This window comes from Delphinus delphis, chromosome 16, assembly GCF_949987515.2.
Source record: "Delphinus delphis chromosome 16, mDelDel1.2, whole genome shotgun sequence".
Classification (NCBI taxonomy): domain Eukaryota; kingdom Metazoa; phylum Chordata; class Mammalia; order Artiodactyla; family Delphinidae; genus Delphinus; species Delphinus delphis.
Genome location: NC_082698.1, coordinates 11,231,683 through 11,249,458, shown reverse-complemented (window position 1 = coordinate 11,249,458; position 17,776 = coordinate 11,231,683). Strand labels below are relative to the sequence as shown.

General features: G+C 38.7%; 1 protein-coding gene across 3 annotated transcripts in view; it reads left to right on the top strand.

The window, feature by feature from the left end:
- Positions 1-17,129, top strand: part of SEC23IP (SEC23 interacting protein) — a 46,809-nt gene extending 29,680 nt beyond the window's left edge. Inside the window, exons 13-19 of one of the 3 annotated variants that reach the window (XM_060033951.1) lie at positions 110-304; positions 4,510-4,665; positions 5,051-5,153; positions 6,451-6,636; positions 7,319-7,478; positions 8,301-8,402; positions 15,620-17,129. In XM_060033951.1, coding sequence (XP_059889934.1) covers positions 110-304; positions 4,510-4,665; positions 5,051-5,153; positions 6,451-6,636; positions 7,319-7,478; positions 8,301-8,382 — 882 coding nt within the window. In that variant the 3' untranslated portion in view covers positions 8,383-8,402; positions 15,620-17,129. Of the gene's footprint in view, positions 1-109; positions 305-4,509; positions 4,666-5,050; positions 5,154-6,450; positions 6,637-7,315; positions 7,479-8,300; positions 8,403-15,601 lie in introns of all 3 variants that reach the window. The other 2 variants (XM_060033948.1, XM_060033949.1) reach the window with 2 other exon arrangements.
- Positions 17,130-17,776: the final 647 nt, after the last annotated feature.

Sequence of the window (17,776 nt, the reverse complement as noted above, 5' to 3'; positions counted from 1 at the left end):
ATGCCTAAGAAATTACTAATCATTCCTTAATATTGATATAGGTATTTCATAGTGATAGCTGATAACTTTTTTCCCCCCAGTTCTATTATGAAAATTTGGTATTTCACAGGAACAGAAAAAAGCATCAGAAAAGAAGGCAGTGATGGCTGCTTCGACAAAAGGACAAGAGGAAAATGCTCAGAAAGCTAAAGAAATGGCTTCTCCGCCCTCAGAATCTAATGAGTCCAAGAGGAAACTCCCACTCGGAGTTTGCGTTTCTTCTGTGCACGTTGATTATGAGTCTTTTGAAGTTGGCACTGGACAGGTAAGTTAACCTATTGACTTGGGCCATGTATTTTATGTTGGAATCACATATCTGTATTATTTGGGTTAGCTTTAGATTCTTTAAATATTTATTCAACAGGTTTTTTTGGTCGGGGGGAGAAAACTGAATTTCTCTTAATAAAAATTGTATGCTTCTTTCACAATGTTCGAAATGAGGGACTGAATGTGTACTGAACATATCACCTAGCTTTTGAAATTGTCCTTATTCAATTTTTTTCACCCCTCATAATTTTATAGCATTAGTGTCTTAGCCACTAGCAATGGAAGTGGTGATAGTTAGAAAATTATTTTCAGGATATAGTTAAATTTCTGTGAGAGATGCTTGCTGCATTCCCTCAACTTACGTTTTTTATTACTCATAATTCTTCCCTGGGGGAAATATTCCTGTAAAAACCTACCAAGTAGTTGATAATGCTGCATTTAATGATACATTGTTTCTCAATGGCTTAAAAGTATTAAAATCTTTTTAGACAATATTACTGTCAGTATATTTATAGTTGTTTATATGGTTCCATTCTCTTAAGTGAGTTCATGACTGATTTAAAGAAGGCAGGAAATGTTATTGGATGTTTGCTGTAGCCTGTTAAAGCTTTTAAGCCTAACTCATCCATAAAATTTGCATTTTATTTATTTATCTATCTATCTATCTATCTGTTTATTTAGGCTGTGTTGGGTCTTCGTTGCTACGCGTGGGTTTTCTCTAGTTGTGACGAGTGGGAGCTACTCTTTGTTGTGGTGTGCAGGTTTCTCATTGTGGTGGCTTCCGTTGTTGCGGAGCACGGGCTCTAGGCACACAGGCCCTCGAGCACAGACTCAGTAGTTGTGGCGCACAGGCTTAGTCGCTCCATGGCACGTGGGATCTTCCCGGACCAGGGCTCGAACCCGTGTCCCCTGTATTGGCAGGCGGATTCTTAACCACTGCACCACTAGGGAAGCCCCAAAATTTGCATTTTAAAAATGTCTTTTTTTTAAACATGAGCAAACTTGAACAGATTCTAGCAAATTAAAGGCAGGTATTTCTTCACCTACCTGTGAAGGTTGGAATGTCAGAGTTGTGGAACCAGGGGCTCCGCGCCATCAGGACACTCTCACCCGCCTGCCTCTCCCTGGGAGTTGGCCTTCTCTTCCAGTGAACCTGGAATGGTGGGTGTCAGTGGGCTCTGGGCTCATCTCCTTATAGCTTTATTACCATAAGAGGTAAAGGAATGTACCCCGATAGGTCCAATTAGGAAACTTTTAAGGAGGGATTTTATTTGACCTCGTTTGAGTCTCAAGTCCATTCTGGACCAATTCTTGTTGCCTGGGGAATGGGGCATGGTTTGATTGACCCAGCCCAGGTCACATGCCATCTCCTTTGTTACCCAAAGTGTTGTGGTAATCCACAGTGTACATCGTTCATTGCCAGAAAGCCAAGAAATACTGATTTAAACAAAAGAAGAGGGGGAAAAAAAATCTCTTAACCAGGACTAATCACCATTAGCAGTTTGAACAAGGCCTTATACACTTTTATTTGAGCATATATTTACATATATATTTTAACAAAAATGGAAAATACTAGAATATCATACATATCTTCCTTGACTTACGATGGGGTTATGTCCTGATAACCTATTGTAAATTGAAAATATCCAAAGTGAAAAATGCATTTAATATACCTAACCTACCCAACATCATAGCTTAACCTCACCTACCTTAAACGTGCTCAGAACACTTAAGATTAGTCTATAGCTGGGCAAAATCATCTAATACAAAGCCTATTTTATAATAGGCTGCCATATAACAAAGTATCACAAACTGGGTGGTCTTAAGCGCCAGAAACTTACTGTCTCACAGTTCCGCGACTGAGGTGTCAGCAGGGCCTTCTTCCTCTGAAACCTGTAGAGGCATCCTTCCTTGCCTCTTTCTAGCTTCTGTTGGTTTGCCGGCAGTTGTTAGCATCCTTTGGCTTCTGTGTGCATCACTCCAATCCTCCATCTTCACATGGCAGACTCCCTTTGCCTTCACATCATCTTTCCTGTGCATGCCTGTCTCTGTGTCCAGATTTCTCCTTTTTATAATAACATCAGTCATATTGGATTTAGGGCCCACTGTAATGCTGTAAAGACCCTATTTCCAAGTAAGGTCTGAGGTAGTGGTACATTTCTCTTTTGGAGGGAACACATTCAACCCATAATGTTGGACATGTAGGCAATTTTTCATTCTTTTAAGCAATCCAGTGATAAACAGTTTTAAACCAATTTTCCGTGTACATTTTTTATCTTTCTTTCAGTTAAATAACTGGAAGTATTTATAGCTGGACCAAAGGACGTGCACATGAGAATGTTAATAGTTATTGCTGCTTGCCCCTGGAAAGGTTGTGCCGGTTTGTACTCCAACTGGCAGTTTATAAGATTGATTGCCTCTCTCTCCTCTCCCTCACTAGTACTGATATTATCATTCTCCTTTAAAAATATATAGTATTCTTACTTGTGTAACTTCTTCTAAAGAAATAATTTTTTACATGAAAATAGATTTTAATTTTTTTTTAGTATTTCATTTATATCTTTGATAACTGTACCTCACTGTATTTCTTTGAGCACTAGAGAGGTTAGATGTTTTATCACCTAGTTTTTAGGGGTTTTTTTGTGTGTGTGTGAGGTGCTGGTTTACCTATTTTTCTATTGGGTTGCTTTTCTCTTACTGATAGTTAAGAATTTATATATTAAGGATATTGGCCCCTTGATGTAAATATTTTTTCCAGTTTATAATTTTTTTTAACTTTGTTTTTTCTTCTCTCTTTTTTTTTTTTCTGGAACTGGGGGAAGATACATAATCTTGAGAGTATTTTGTGGCCCTCATCAGTAGCAGAAACTATTGAATTTGCAAATATACGGGCAAACAAAGGGATGTGAAGTCTAGACTTTGTTAGAAGGGCAGCCTAGTTAGTAGAAAGAGCATTGGTTTGGGAGTTAGAAATCCTCATTCTGCCACTCACTGTGTGCTCCTGGGTAAGTGACATCACCTATTTGGGCTTCACTGTCTTCGTCTGATAAGCGGGAACAAGGGTTCCTGCCATGCCCTTCGCTCTCAGTGGACCTCTGTCATGCACTTGGATTATGCCATTCATTGTTCTTCATTCTCAGGATACTAAAATGATGAAGACTCATATTCTGTCACTGACCAACAAACAAAAGAGCTTTGTAACTTATAGAGTGCTGTCCGAATGTGGGTGCTTTCTCTCACTCTAGGCAGTTCTCAGTGAACTGAGACGTTTCCCTCAAACGAGCTCTTTTGGGATAAATCACATTTCTTTTTTTTTTTTTAAACATCTTTATTGGAGTATAATTGCTTTACAATGGTGTGTTAGTTTCTGCTTTATAACAAAGTGAATCAGTTATATATATACATATGTTCCCACATCTCTTCCCTCTCGCGTCTCCCTCCCTCCCACCCTCCCTATCCCACCCCTCTAGGCGGTCACAAACCACCGAGCTGATCTCCCTGTGCTATGCGGCTGCTTCCCACTAGCTATCTATTTTACGTTTGGTAGTGTATATACGTCCGTGCCACTCTCTCGCTTTGCCACAGCTTACGCTCACATTTCTAATGGAAAGAAACAAGCCTAATGAATGAGGATGGTAGTTATAATAGAAATAACAGTCATTGGATGCTTAAAATATGCTAAGCACTTTATGTGGATTAGGTTATTTATTTTTCAACCACATCATGAGTTTGGCATTGTTATGATCCCCAGTTTACAGATGAGGAAACTGAGGTGGAGGCAAGAGAGGTTAAGAAACTTGCCCAAGGTCAGTCACACAGTGGGGAATGGAGTCAGGATTCAAACCCAGGCAGTTTGATTCTAGAGTCTGTAGTTTTGACCACATTTATAACTAAAATGAATATAATGCTTCCATACACTATATTTTATGGTTTTTACTTACTTCTTACTTACTTCTTTACACAGTAAGTAAAAGTGTAGTCACAGGATGTATTAGTATGTAAAGATTTCAAAAGGAAATGTTTTGGTCCTTTTCAGCTGGCAGCAGCTGTCTGTGACTGGTTATCAGCACTGAAGCCACACCTGGAGGGGCATCAGCTATATTGGGATGCTTTTAATTAAGTGCAGTTCCAGTTTGAACTTTTGAATTTTGTATTACATGACATTGGAATGACCATCTTTCATTGTTTTCTGATCCTTTCTAGGTTTCTGTTGTTTACAACTCCTTAGACTTTGAACCAGAGATTTTCTTTGCCTTGGGATCTCCAATTGGTATGTTTCTCACTATTCGAGGAGTGGATAGTATAGATGAGAACTACAGGCTTCCTACCTGCAAAGGGTTCTTCAATATTTATCATCCAGTGAGTGAACTGCATTTACTTCTATTTTGAAGAAGACGAAGCGCCAGTCCTCTTTATCCTAATAGATTCTCAGATTCTTATTTCTTAGGAATTAATACTGATTTTGATTTTGTACAACTCAGCTCTCTGACCTAAAAAATACAGTCTGATACTTTCCGATAAACTTTTCTACCAAAAAGACTTTGTTCAAGGAAATAATTTTCTTGCTTTGCTTGCCAAGTAATTTTACCCGCAAACTTGGAAGTCTTCTTATAATTACCAGTATTTGAATAAGGTGTGAAAAGAAAATCAAAATCTCTGGTTTGCCAGATACCTGTTTTCTCACTCAACTAAGATATATAACTCAAAACAGCTTTTCATAGATTTCTGATTCTTCTATTTGTAGCTTGATCCAGTGGCATATAGATTAGAACCTATGATTGTACCAGATTTGGACCTAAAAGCAGTTCTCATTCCGCATCACAAAGGCAGAAAAAGACTTCATTTAGGTAAAAAACAAATACTATAAAAACTTGTTTCCTTCCTGTCATTTTGTAATCTGTCATTTGTAATGAATTGTGTCCTTCCTGTCATTTGTAATGAGTTACGAAAATTTTAACACTAAGTTCTTATTTATTTAAATGCCTACATTGTTCAGAACATGTTTACTAATTATTTGCAGGAGCTGTAAAGTTATGAATGAGTTCCTTCTCCTTAATGATTTCTCCTTGATAACATTCTAATTGTTGACATAATAAGGAATGGAGAAAGTTGGTAATAAAGTGATGAGGTGCATAGAATTTGGTTATAGTTTTTGGAATTGGGAAGCAAAGTAACTTTTGAACTAATGACCAAACCATCAAGAAATAAAAATTTGATGATGAGTCAAGCAAGCTGTTTTTTCCTTGCTAACTAAACAAACTTTTCCTATTAAAAAAATTCATTAAACAAAATGGATTGATAATAATTCCAAGTAGGGTTTAGGTTTCTTTTATGCCTACTAATGGTGTATAGTACTTCTTATCCATAGGTTTAAAACAAGGAACAGTGATCATGCCCTCTTATTTAAAATATCTTTCTTTTTTTTTCTAACGTTGCACCATGCTTTATAAACACAATTAACTCTTTTGAGTTAAATGAGAAATTTGATATGCTAAGACTATGAATTCATGTATTTTTTATTAGACAAAAGCAGAAAAGGTGAAGGGGCAGGAGTTCCTTCATTTTTAAATTAGAAGTTTAAATTGTGGTTATATCAGAATCTCAAATTCTCAAAACCATTTCACCAATACGTATTAGAAAAACAATCATCTTTTTAATATTGTGGGCCCATTTTTTAACTTACAGTAAAAATAAAGCACATAAATGTGCTTATTACATTTTTATGGTATTTGAACTCCTTTTTTTTTGGTGAGAGGAAATGTATAGGTTTAGGCTGGATCAAGTTTAGTTGTTAAAAAAAAATGACAATAAGACTCCTCAAAACATTTTAATACATTGGAAGTTCTTGGCTGAGAAACTCCATATATTTGACATTTAAGAGAAGAGTAGGAAGAGATATGGGAATATATGTATATGTATGACTGATTCACTTTGTTAAAAGCAGAAACTGACACACCATTTTAAAGCAATTATACTCTAATAAAGATGTCAAAAAAATTAAATAAAAAATAAAATAATAATTTAAAAAAGAAAGAGAAGAGTAAGAGGTCTTATCCTGTCTGAGAACAGTATAACTTTTAATTTTTGTGGTGCAGAATTTAACCCAGTAACTAATAACTTGATATGTCATCTTAATCTCTTTAGAGTTGAAAGAAAGTCTCTCTCGTATGGGATCTGATTTGAAGCAGGGTTTCATTAGCTCTCTGAAAAGTGCTTGGCAGACATTAAATGAGTTTGCCCGTGCTCATACCTCTTCAACTCAGCTGCAAGAAGAATTGGAGAAGGTAGCCAATCAAATCAAAGAAGAAGAAGAAAAGCAAGTAGTTGAAGGTAAATTTGACATTTGAGTCATTTTCCAGTACAAATATTATTTGTGAACATAGCACACATAAATTATTTGATGATGGTTTTCCATTGTAGTCTTTTTTGTTGAAGTGTAGAGGCTCTTCCTATAAAGGAAAATCAGGATAAACTGTACTTCAGAATGCATGTCATCCTTTTTTTTTTTTTTTTATAGGTTTTGGGCTCATAGTTGCTGAACTTTTTACCCTGCAGGCTTAAAATTTTGTTGAGATTCATAAGGCCAGAGTGGAATGTTAGAGTTGAGAACTAAGTTAGTATTCAGGCATCTGAATGACCCCCTGTGAGAAATGTTCTCCTGGTACTGTGTCTGACTGTACTGTGTCGTTGTAGACTGTACACGTAATGTCAGGTCGTTGTGCCGTGATGTTTTTGATTCTTTCAGATTCTAATTCTATTTCCTTTCTTTCTACAACGCTCTCTCACCCCTTTTCTTCAAAACTTCTGTCGGCTCGTTGGCTCTTTCTCCTCTGTCTCGGGGAACCAGCCCCTCTTCCCCTGGCTCTTTGGAGGAATGGGAAGTGAGCCTGGTAGTTCCCCAGGTTGCTACGTGTGTCAAGCAATATTCTCTTGAGCCCAGAAGGTCAGCTAAAGTCAAAGGATAATGATTAAGTGATTGACTTTGATATTGAAATGGTTTAAATTCTAGCAGAAAAGACTGCTGAAAGCCCAGATTTTTCCAAGGATGAGGACTACTTAGGAAAGGTTGGAATGTTAAACGGAGGCCGCCGAATTGACTATGTTCTTCAAGAAAAGCCAATAGAGAGTTTTAATGAATATCTTTTCGCTCTTCAGAGTCACTTATGCTATTGGTAAGTATTTTCATCTTTGATAACATTCATGTGGCCTTTACGTTGCAGCACATACAGCAGTTTTAGTGAGGTTCTTGCTGATTTACCATTTGCAATTTGAATGCCCATATATTCAAAATCAGTATTTTCCCCCTTTAGTTTAGTTATCCACAAGATGGCAGCATGTCATCTGCCTTTGACCAAAGGCCTTTGGTACTTGCACACCGTTTTTGCAGGGATGCCTTTCACAGAATGGGAATGGTAGGGACTTTGAAAGCCATCCTTTTGTGTATCCTCCGTCACCAAGGAGAACTGCAGCACAGCTATTTTGGAGCTGATTGGTATTCATCCAGTTTTTAAGGACAACTCTGAGATTACACTACTTTATTTTCATTTGCCCTTCTTAGGTAGAATTGAATAAAACCAAAGCTGCATTCTCCATCTTTATGCATAGAGGTTAATTTCTTTCTTTTTTTAAAAAAAATTAATTAATTTATTTTTGGCTGCATCTTCATTGCTGCGTGTGGGCTTTCTTTGTTGGGGTGCGTGGGCTTCTCATTGTGGTGGCTTCTCTTGTTGCGGAGCACAGGCTCTAGGCACACGGGCTTCAGTAATTGTAGCACGCAGGCCCAGTAGTTGTGGCTCACGGGCTCTAGAGCGCAGGCTCAGTAGTTGTGGTGCACGGGCTGAGTTGCTCCACAGCATGTGGGATCTTCCCGGACCAGGGCTCGAACCCTTGTCCCCTGAATTGGCAGGCGGATTCTTAACAACTGTGCCGACAGGGAAGTCCTAGAGGTTAATTTCTAATTATCTCTTAAGTAAATGTGCTTTTCTTTGTAATAGGGAATCTGAAGATACTGCCCTGTTATTACTTAAAGAAATTTATCGAACAATGAGCATTAGTCCAGAGCAGCCCCAGCATTGATTGGACTTCGGCTTCACTGTGTGAGTTTATCTTTATTGTGTGTATAAATTCTGAATGTTTCATTCTGAAGCCTCTTTTATGGAGTTGATGTTGACTATAATTTTTTCTTTTTTCTGTTTCCTCTGAGTGTTTTTCTTTCTTTCTTTCTTTCTTTTTTTTAAAATTCAGAGTAGAGACATTAAGGAACTGAACTCACAATACCTTAAAAAAATAGAGGTTTATTTTTCTTACATAACAGGAAGGGTTCGTCTGTTGAATGATGTCACTAGATCGTTTGCATCTTTTCACCTGCCTGTTGGCTCTTGTTGCCTCGTAGTTATTAGATAGCTCCCATAGTTCTAGATATCACATCTGTGTTCGGGGCATGAAGAAGGTGAGAAAGGGTAGTATGGGTTATATCTATCTATCTTAATTAGGAAAACAGAAGCATCTCCGAAAATTTACTCATGCCTGTTGACTAAGCCTGTGTCACATATCCCATGTCCCCCCTCAACCCCAAACTGCTTGAAAGATTGTAAAGGTTTTATTTTAAGCATTCCCAGTCATTATCAAGGGAAGGAATAGAGAAGGGGTTAAACCTATAATGCATAAACCAACCTGCAAGTTGGCCACACTCTGTAACCTGACTGTGCTCCTGAGACAGCTGATGCCAGGTTTTCCTCACTAGATTATACGTCATTTTAAAAAACAGGTAATGTGTTTTTTAAAAAGAACTTTTATAGCCTTTGATAGAGTGAAATGCAAAGTGGTGAGCTCTAGATTGCTGAAATCAAAAGTGGTTCCTGGCACTTTTTGGTTTTTTAATCATAAATGATAAGTTCAGTCTTCACCTTCTTATTTTGGAGAGGTAACCACGTTTAGTAGGATTTTCTTAAGAGAAATTTTCCTGTGCATGTCCAATCAAATATGTGTTCATGTCAGAACAAAGGGAGCTCATTGACTGTATTGTTCTGCAGCTTGACGTTGTTGATCAGCCGTACAGCTTGCATAGTAGCTTGTGTAGATCTTTTTCATTCTCTTTAATGGCTACATAGGAGTCCATTGTATGGCTGTGCCCCATCATATTTAGCCAGCTTCCTGTTCATGGATATTTAGGTCATTTCCTAATGTGTATTAGAAAACCTTAACAGAGTAGGTAAGAGGTATAAAAGGCCATTTTGTAATCAGGCTTTTGATACAGTTTTATCAGTTCTCAGCATTTCTGATATTATAATATTAAAATAAACTAAATGTAATGTCAGGAGTTACCTCAGTCCAGATTTTCAGTTATGAAATAGTCATTCAGTTGGTTGACAGATATTTATTCAGCACTGACTATGTGCCAGACGCCAGTTTTCATCCTGGGGATAAGTGGTAAATGAGGTTGCATTCTCACCTTTAAGGAAATTGCCTTCTGCTGGGAGGAGATTACAGTAAGCCTGTACTCTAATTCAAAAGTAAATGTCAGCTATTGATAGGTTCTGTGGAAAAGACAAAATAGGAAGAGGTTGAGAGTGACTGGTGGTGCTTCCAGGAAAGGCCTTGCCAAGCTGATGATATGTGAGTTGAAATTTGAATGATGAGAAGGAGGTGGACACCTGGAGATATGGGGAGAAAAATCCAGGCAGAAAGAAGAGCAGTTGCCAGGGCCATGAGATGGGAGCCGATGTGTTGTGTTTGAGGGACAGAGAGCAGACCCGTGTAGCCAGAGGGGAGAAGAGGAGAGAGGTAGGTGGGCCTGACTACGAGGGATCTGGTAGGACGTTTACATTTTATTCTAAGAGTAATGGAAACACCGGGCGTTTTTAAGAAGAGGAGTGACATAATTTGGTTTATACTTTAGAAAGATTGCTTTGGGTGCTGGGTGGAGGGTGGACTGCTGGGCAGGGATGGAGGGACAACAGGTAAGAGGCTGGTGGTGACTCCGACTAGGGTTGTAGTGATAGGGATGGTGAAAGATGATTGAACTCAGGTCTAGTGCGGGGGTAGCGATGTCCAGGACTTACAGATGAGTTCAGTGTGGGGAGTGCGGGAAAGAAGAGTTAAGGATGGCCCTTAGGATTTTGATGCGAGCAACTGAGTGGTTGCTGGTACCTTTTCTTGGGAAGGCTTGTTGGGGGAGCAGGGTTTCGGGGGTTGTGGGGATGGAGAGTTGGTAGTGGATGATGTTAGTCTGAAGATAATAATAACCTTAGAATCATCAGCACGTACTTGCCACCTGAAACCAGAAACTGGATGAGGTCACTTAGGAGTGTGTCAGTGGAGAAGAGAGAAGTCTGTGAAGTGAAAGAAAATCCAGGGGCTCGTGGTCTCAGGGAAGCTGAGAGATTGTTTCAAGGAGAGAGCAGTCAGCCATGTGAAATGCCACTGAGAGGTCAAGTAAGAGGAGGACCAAGAATGGGCCACTGGCTTGAAGAGGACATAGGACATCATTGGTGACCTTGAGCAAAGCTGTTTTAATACAGCAGAGGCTCAGTGGGCTGAGGGGAGGTAAGGGATCAGAGGAACGAGTTTTGCTGTGAAGGTTAACAGAAATAAGACAGGGACATTTTATGATATTAAGGTGCGTTCGTTTGCTAACGACAGTGATCCAGTATTGAGGGAGAAGTTGAGAATGCAAGAACTAAAGGGGATATTATTGGAGGAAATACTTGAAAAATCAATGGGGGATAGGGCCAGGGCAGATCGAAGGGTTTTGTCTTAGAAAAAGAGCAGGGCTGCCTCTTCCATGGGACTGGAGGAAGGCCGAGAGTGAGGGCACAGTATGGGTAGTGGGTAACGGTGGTGGTGGGTAGACCGGGGTTCTCTGGCCTCCTGTCCTAAGTGTGTGAGAGTAAGGTCACGGTCAAGGGCTGTGGGAGACGTGAGGAGAGAGGGGAGCAGAAGAACACTCACCTCAGAGTGTGGGGAAAGGGAATTTTCCAGCAAAGTGTGGTAGGATTGTATTGCAGGCTTGAGGGCCCATTCAATATTCTGGTAATAAATTTCAAGTGAGTGCAGTTAGCACGATCGCCTGACTTTTCTCTGGCCATGTGCTGCTACTTGGTTGAGGTGCACAGTAAGAGATAATTGGGTTTACTAGGATTAGGGTTTTGCCGGGTGACCAAGACAGGAGGAGAAAGACAAGGAAGCTAAGGGAGGTGATAGAGACTGAAAAAAGCGAGAGGTCAGTGCAGGATGAGGTCGGAGAATCACAGGAGTGAGGAGTTTCCCAGTGGGTGACCCAGAGGTTGGGATGGGAGACGCAAAGTGAGGATCACTGAGGCAACGCTGGGAGGGAGTCACTGTGCCCTGGGATCTGGGTGCTGCGACCCTCTGCTAAACAAGTGCTCTGTGTGCTTCAGAAACCATTAAAAAATTAGAAAACGATAGTGCCTCATACAGAAACTAAAGAAAAATGTAGAAAAGAAGCAGCAGAAATCACCTATAATCTTGCTAACTAAAAGTGTTAGAAGTTAATCCTTCTAAGCTTTTTCTAAGTCTTGGTGTATTTCATATATTTTTTTAACATCTTTATTGGAGTATAATTGCTTTACAATGTTGTGTTAGTTTGTGCTTTATAACAACGTGAATCAGCTATACATGTACATATATCCCCATATCTTCTCCCTCTTGCATCTCCCTCCCACCCTCCCTATCCCACCCCTCTAGGTGGTCACAAAGCCCTGAGCTGATCTCCCTGTGCTATGCGGCTGCTTCCCACTAGCTATCTATTTTACGTTTGGTAGTGTATATATGTCCATGCCACTCTCTCACTTCGTCCCAGCTTACCCTTCCCCCTCCCTGTGTCTTCAAGTCCGTTCTCTATTCCTGTCCTGCCCCTAGGTTCTTCAGAACCATTTTTCTTTTTTTAGATTCCATATATATGTGTTAGCATACAGTATTTGTTTTTCTCTTTCTGACTTACTTCACTCTGTATGACAGTTTCTAGGTCCATCCACCTCATCGGTGTATTTCATATTATTTGCTATTTTGTAGCCTGTTTTTTTCCACTTGCGAGTATATTGTATAGTTTTTCCACCTCAGCCTACAACATGGGTGTGTGTATATTTACCATTTTTATTTGTTTTTCTGAGTGGGTTATACATACAGTTGGTTCAGCTTTTATTTATTTATTTTTTAGGAAGAGACTCTTCCTTTTTTTAAAAAATATATATATTTATTTAGGCTGCGCTGAGTCTTAGTTGCAGCATGCGGACCCTTAGTTGCGGCATGCAGGCAGGATCTAGTTCCCCCACCAGGGATCGAACCTGTGCCCCCTGCATTGGGAGCGTGGAGTCTTACCCACTGGAACACCAGTCTTACCCACTGGAACACCAGGTCCCTGGTTCACCTTTTAGAAGTGACAGAAGAGAGGGCCCTCCCTTTTACACTTCTTCCCCAGTGTCCCTACCCGGAGGCAACCAGCGTTCCAAGTTTTGTGTATCCTTCCAGACATCTGCTAACACATACATGATTTTTTCCTTTTTAAAAGACAAATACTAGCAAAATAAGGCATACTTCTTATGTTTGTATCTTTGAGATTTTCCCATATCCATCCACCCATCCATCCACCCACCCATCATCTATGCATCATTCGCTGAGCACCTTACCTACTGCCAGGTACTAGTGTCTAGGCCCGGGGGTTCACAGCAGCGGACCAAACAGTCTCTGCCCTCAAGGATCTTCTTTCCTCTGGGGGAGGACAGACTGTAAATAAACAATGGCAGTGTGCCGGATGGTTAAAAATAGAGCAGCAGGAAAAGGGCAAGAGGGAGTGCATTTGGGATGGGAACAAGTTGCTGTTGTATAAAATGGCAAGGGACATTCTCACTGATAGAATGTCATTTGAGCAAGTGAGCCAGGTGGATATCTGGGGGAGGAAGATCATCTCAGGCAGAAAGAATATATATCAGAACAAAAGAGCCGCCTTATTCTTTTCAGGGATTGTGTAGTATTCCATTGACTGTTACACCGTAATTTGTTTAACTGTCCCTTACCGATGGGCATATAGGTTATCTAATCTTTTCCTAGTATGAACAGTGCTTCAGAGATACATGGATATTTAATAGTTGCATTATATTTCATTTTATAGTTCTATTTATTAAAATCCTTAATTTATCTACCACTGTTGCACATTTAGGTGATTTTCCAACTTTTCACTGTTATAAATAATTCTGACATGTAGTTGTACATACTTTCTGCACATCTCTGACTGTTTGCTTGGCATAAATTCCTAGACGTAGCGTTGTTAGATCTAAGGATAGTCACATTTTTAAAAGGCTTTTGATCTGTATTTGTTGTAAAGTTGCATTTCAGGAAGGTTGCTGAAGTTTCATAGCGGCCGTCCATATAAGTGCTGCACCCTTTTGCCCACACTGGGTATTACTGGTTTTTTTAAAAGTTTTGCTAATTTGATAGCTAGAAATTATTATATCATTGTTTTATTTTGCATTTCTATTACTAGTGAAATTGAGCATGTTTAATGTATTTAATTGGCCATTTCTTCTTTTGTCAGTTGCCAGTTTTTGACCTTTGTACATTTTTCTGGCGGTGTGGGGTGGGGTATTTCTGTTTCTGGTTGATTTATAATTATGACAGTTAAGGGTATTAACCTTTGGTCATTGCAAATTTTTTTTCCAGTTTGACATTTGCCTTTTATTTTTATGCTTTGGGTTTTTGAGGGGTGGGGCGGGGAGCATGTTTTAAAAATATGTAGGCCAGTCTTTTAAGATTAATTATTATTTAGATAATTATATTTATTCTCTTTTAGTTCTTATATGGTTTTGTTTTTTCATCTAACTTTATAGGTTAGAAGGATATGGTATAGAGAGGGATTGAACTTTTTTCTTAAATAGTTAATCTCTTTTGTCTGTGCCATATATTGAACAGTGTACCCTTTTGTCGTTGGCTTGATGTTTTTATCATGTGCTATTATTGTTTGACCTTTTTTTAATCATATGCCCAATATTTGTTTTCTTGGCTTTCTGACATCTCTTCTATTGAGTTATTTATCTGCCTACCAGAGAAATAAGTGATGTATCTGATTTCATATTATGTATTTTCCACATTTTAGCATCTTTAAATATGGAGTGCATCTTAAAAATCAGCTGTTGCCTTAATGGAAGTTGAGTTCTCCCTGAGAGGGTTTGAGTTTTCTTCTGCTAGTCACTTGGGGGCACTATCAGTCTGAGTCTGTTGAAGCTAATATCTCTGCTTGAGGTTTTCTTGGCCTTTGCTGGTAGTGTGAACTCAGAGCACAGAATTTGTAGGCAGGTTGGGGTGGAGGTACCAGTGCAAATATCAAGGAATTATTTCCCCCTCTTCCTGTTGTCAAGGAAGTGGTATGCAGGCTTCTTTGCCTTCTCTTCTGGAGGAAGTGTTGTTACTATTATTTTTTTAACCCCTCATTGAGGCTGTTGCCATTTGGTATCCCCACTTTTTGTGAGGGTCTCTGTCTGCTTTTAGATTCCATACCCTGGACATCTTTTCTTTGCATGGTACATAAAACAATATTGCATCTTACAATTGATGCTGTCTTAGAATCAGTGAAAGTTTTGAATATCTGGCAGTGCAAGTTCTTGGTATACTATGTTCTTGGCTATTATTCCAAATGAATTTTGAAATGATTTACGTTCCCCTGACATTCTCTCTGCACAAAACAAAGCAAAACAAACTCCAAACAGTAGTATTCCTGCCTGGGACTATGATACATCTGATATGAAAAATTAAGAACCTTTTATTTCACACATGATTTGTTCACTGTAATTGTTTTACTTCTTATACGTGGTTGTGAAATTTAGGCAAGAAGTTAGTTCCCAATGTTATCCTGGTACTATAAAATAATTAATTTAAAATATTAACAATCCTTCTATACTTGGTTCATTCAAGCATAGACAATTTTGCTGAAGAATTTTTTTCTGCCCTTTAGCCCTTTTTAGGATTGTTCTTTAAAAAGCCTCAGATTAACCCAACAGATAATTCACTTCCTATTTTGTATTTTATTTTCTATACTCATTTTGTTATGAAGGTTATCAGGCTAGTTTATCTCACCAAACACTCCCTGATGCCCTTTCATCCCTCCAGAAGGCCTGTCTGAGGACTTGTGCTCGCAGGCTCTTCTTCAGAGGCAGTTTGCAGTGTTTGTTTGGCACTTGACAGTGTGTTTGTTTTTTTACTTCAGAAAGGAACGACAGTGCATTATTGTTTTACTACTATAAGTTTGTAAAGCTGACCGAGGATTCTTTTTCTTCTTTTAAAGACATTCTTGTCTTTACAGAAAGTTGCAGTATAAATTACATTGCTGAGAAAATCCTCAGAGGACATCCCCAGTCTGCTCCTGTGATGGATGACAGAAATGTGATTCACCGACAGTTACTCTGCTGTAATTCTCAGATGTAGGGCTTCATTTGAAAGAAAACATACAGAACAAAAAGACAGTGAAATAAATCAGTACCACATTTGGGCTGTATAGATGAGAAAAAGAAATTATTAAAATGATGCAGTTAAAAACTCCTCAGATCAGTTTAGTTGTACAGTTGTCAAAGTAATATGTGATATCAATGAAGAAATATTTGTAGCATGCAGACGGTTGTTTCTGTTTCTTAAAAAACTATTGTCAGTGGGCTATTGAACTTGCATTTTTTTTTAATTAATGTAGTATGTTCTATGGACTTCTTGAGAAACTATAATAATACAGTTTTTTAAAAATTTATGTTCTACTTTAAATGTGAATTATAGTTCTGAGCTGCTTTTATGCGGGGTCATTTATATCTGTTAGCGGAAGTAACCAAGATCACTTCTATTCCAAGCTGAACTGCTGTCTTTAAGAAGCCTTCCAGGCTGTTGCTGAGAGCAGAGCTGTGGAAGGAAGTGAGATGCTCCGCACTTCACAGAAGACTTGTGAAGTGCTCTCCCAGCATCATTGCCACCAGCAGTGGGGAGCAAATGAGAAGTTTTTCCATTTGTCATCTAAGGTAGCTGTGCAGTCGCCTCATTGCTAAAGTTCCAATCAATATGAGAACCACAGTAGAATTTTTTTGGATTTTGGTTTTTTTGCTTTGTATTCATTTCACTTCTACCAAAGTATTTGAAAGTATGAACTGTATTGGCTTTAGACTATAACTATTTCATGAAAAGACTGTTCTGTGATATTTTACTTCGTTTTACTGTAACTTCAAATTATCTAGATATTTTCCTAATACTACGTGGAAATGCTGGTTTTCTTTTGTTATGCAGTAGGAACATTTTACACTGTTTACATAGTTCTCATGGAACATAGAATTTTTTGAAAGCCACATATGATACACATTTTTTGTGTATATATTCTAGTTAGTGTGAATAAAACAGTAACATCAATGCATTTTTTTAAAGCAGAGAACGTCTGTATTCTTCTTGTCTTCCTTAAAAGTACTCCTGTGAGTTCAGTGGTCATTTACTTTTCATTGTGAACACCTGCTCTGTAGTTAATACATAGCTGTAGCATTTGCTCCTAATAATTAGGACAGAATTCGGACAGTAGAGTTTTTGAGCTGCAGGTGACCCCAGACAGCATATATTCCAATCACCTCATTATGCAGCCGACGACACTAAATGCCTTTCTTAGGCTGCTGGGTGGCAGATCTGGGCTGGAATACAGTTTCACTGACTCCCTTTTGGCCTTCATTTCTCTACACCAGTGCTATTACCTCCCGATTTCTTCTTAACTTCCCCAAACTGATGAAATAAAGAAAAATAAGGGTTATTTATGTATATTTTAATAAAATCCAGTTTGATTTTTCAACTTACAACTGGTTTTGTCTGTATTATTCAGCCTGTATCTTCTGAATATTGGGCAGAGGGGAAGAAACACTTGAACCAGTGTCCATAGTAGAAACGTGTACCAGCTCAGTTTTAGGAATCTTGTGATTTTAACACCTGGGAAAATATAAAATAGAATTTTAGAAGGTAACTCTGCTGTGGACAGTTTATATCACTCTTCAATTTCTTAAAAAAAACAACCAAAACCAAAGCCAAAACAGTAATAGGTCTGAGGGCAGAGTCTGTATTTATTAGCGTACTGTTCACTGTTGTGAACACCATGCCTACCACAGAGTTGTCACAAAGGAAGGCACTTTCCAAATATTTGTTGAATAAAACAATTTTAAAAATCAGAAATAGAATTAAATATTTATAGACCTTAGAATGGCCATTCAGGTCAGTGGTTTGCAAACGTTTAAAAAGTAGCTGAACCCTTTTCAAATTTCAGTATATAAACTATAGATGAGAGCATAGCCGCTGAGTAAAGCTTGACCTCCTTTTTCCCAGTAGCTCGTCGCCTCCTGGGACCCTCCTACCCAGCCCTAACCTGGATTAATGCCCTCATCTTCCTCAGATGAGGAAAGTCAAGTCGCTGGTTATTCTGAAATTGTTTTCTGTGCAGAGTTTGGGACTAAAG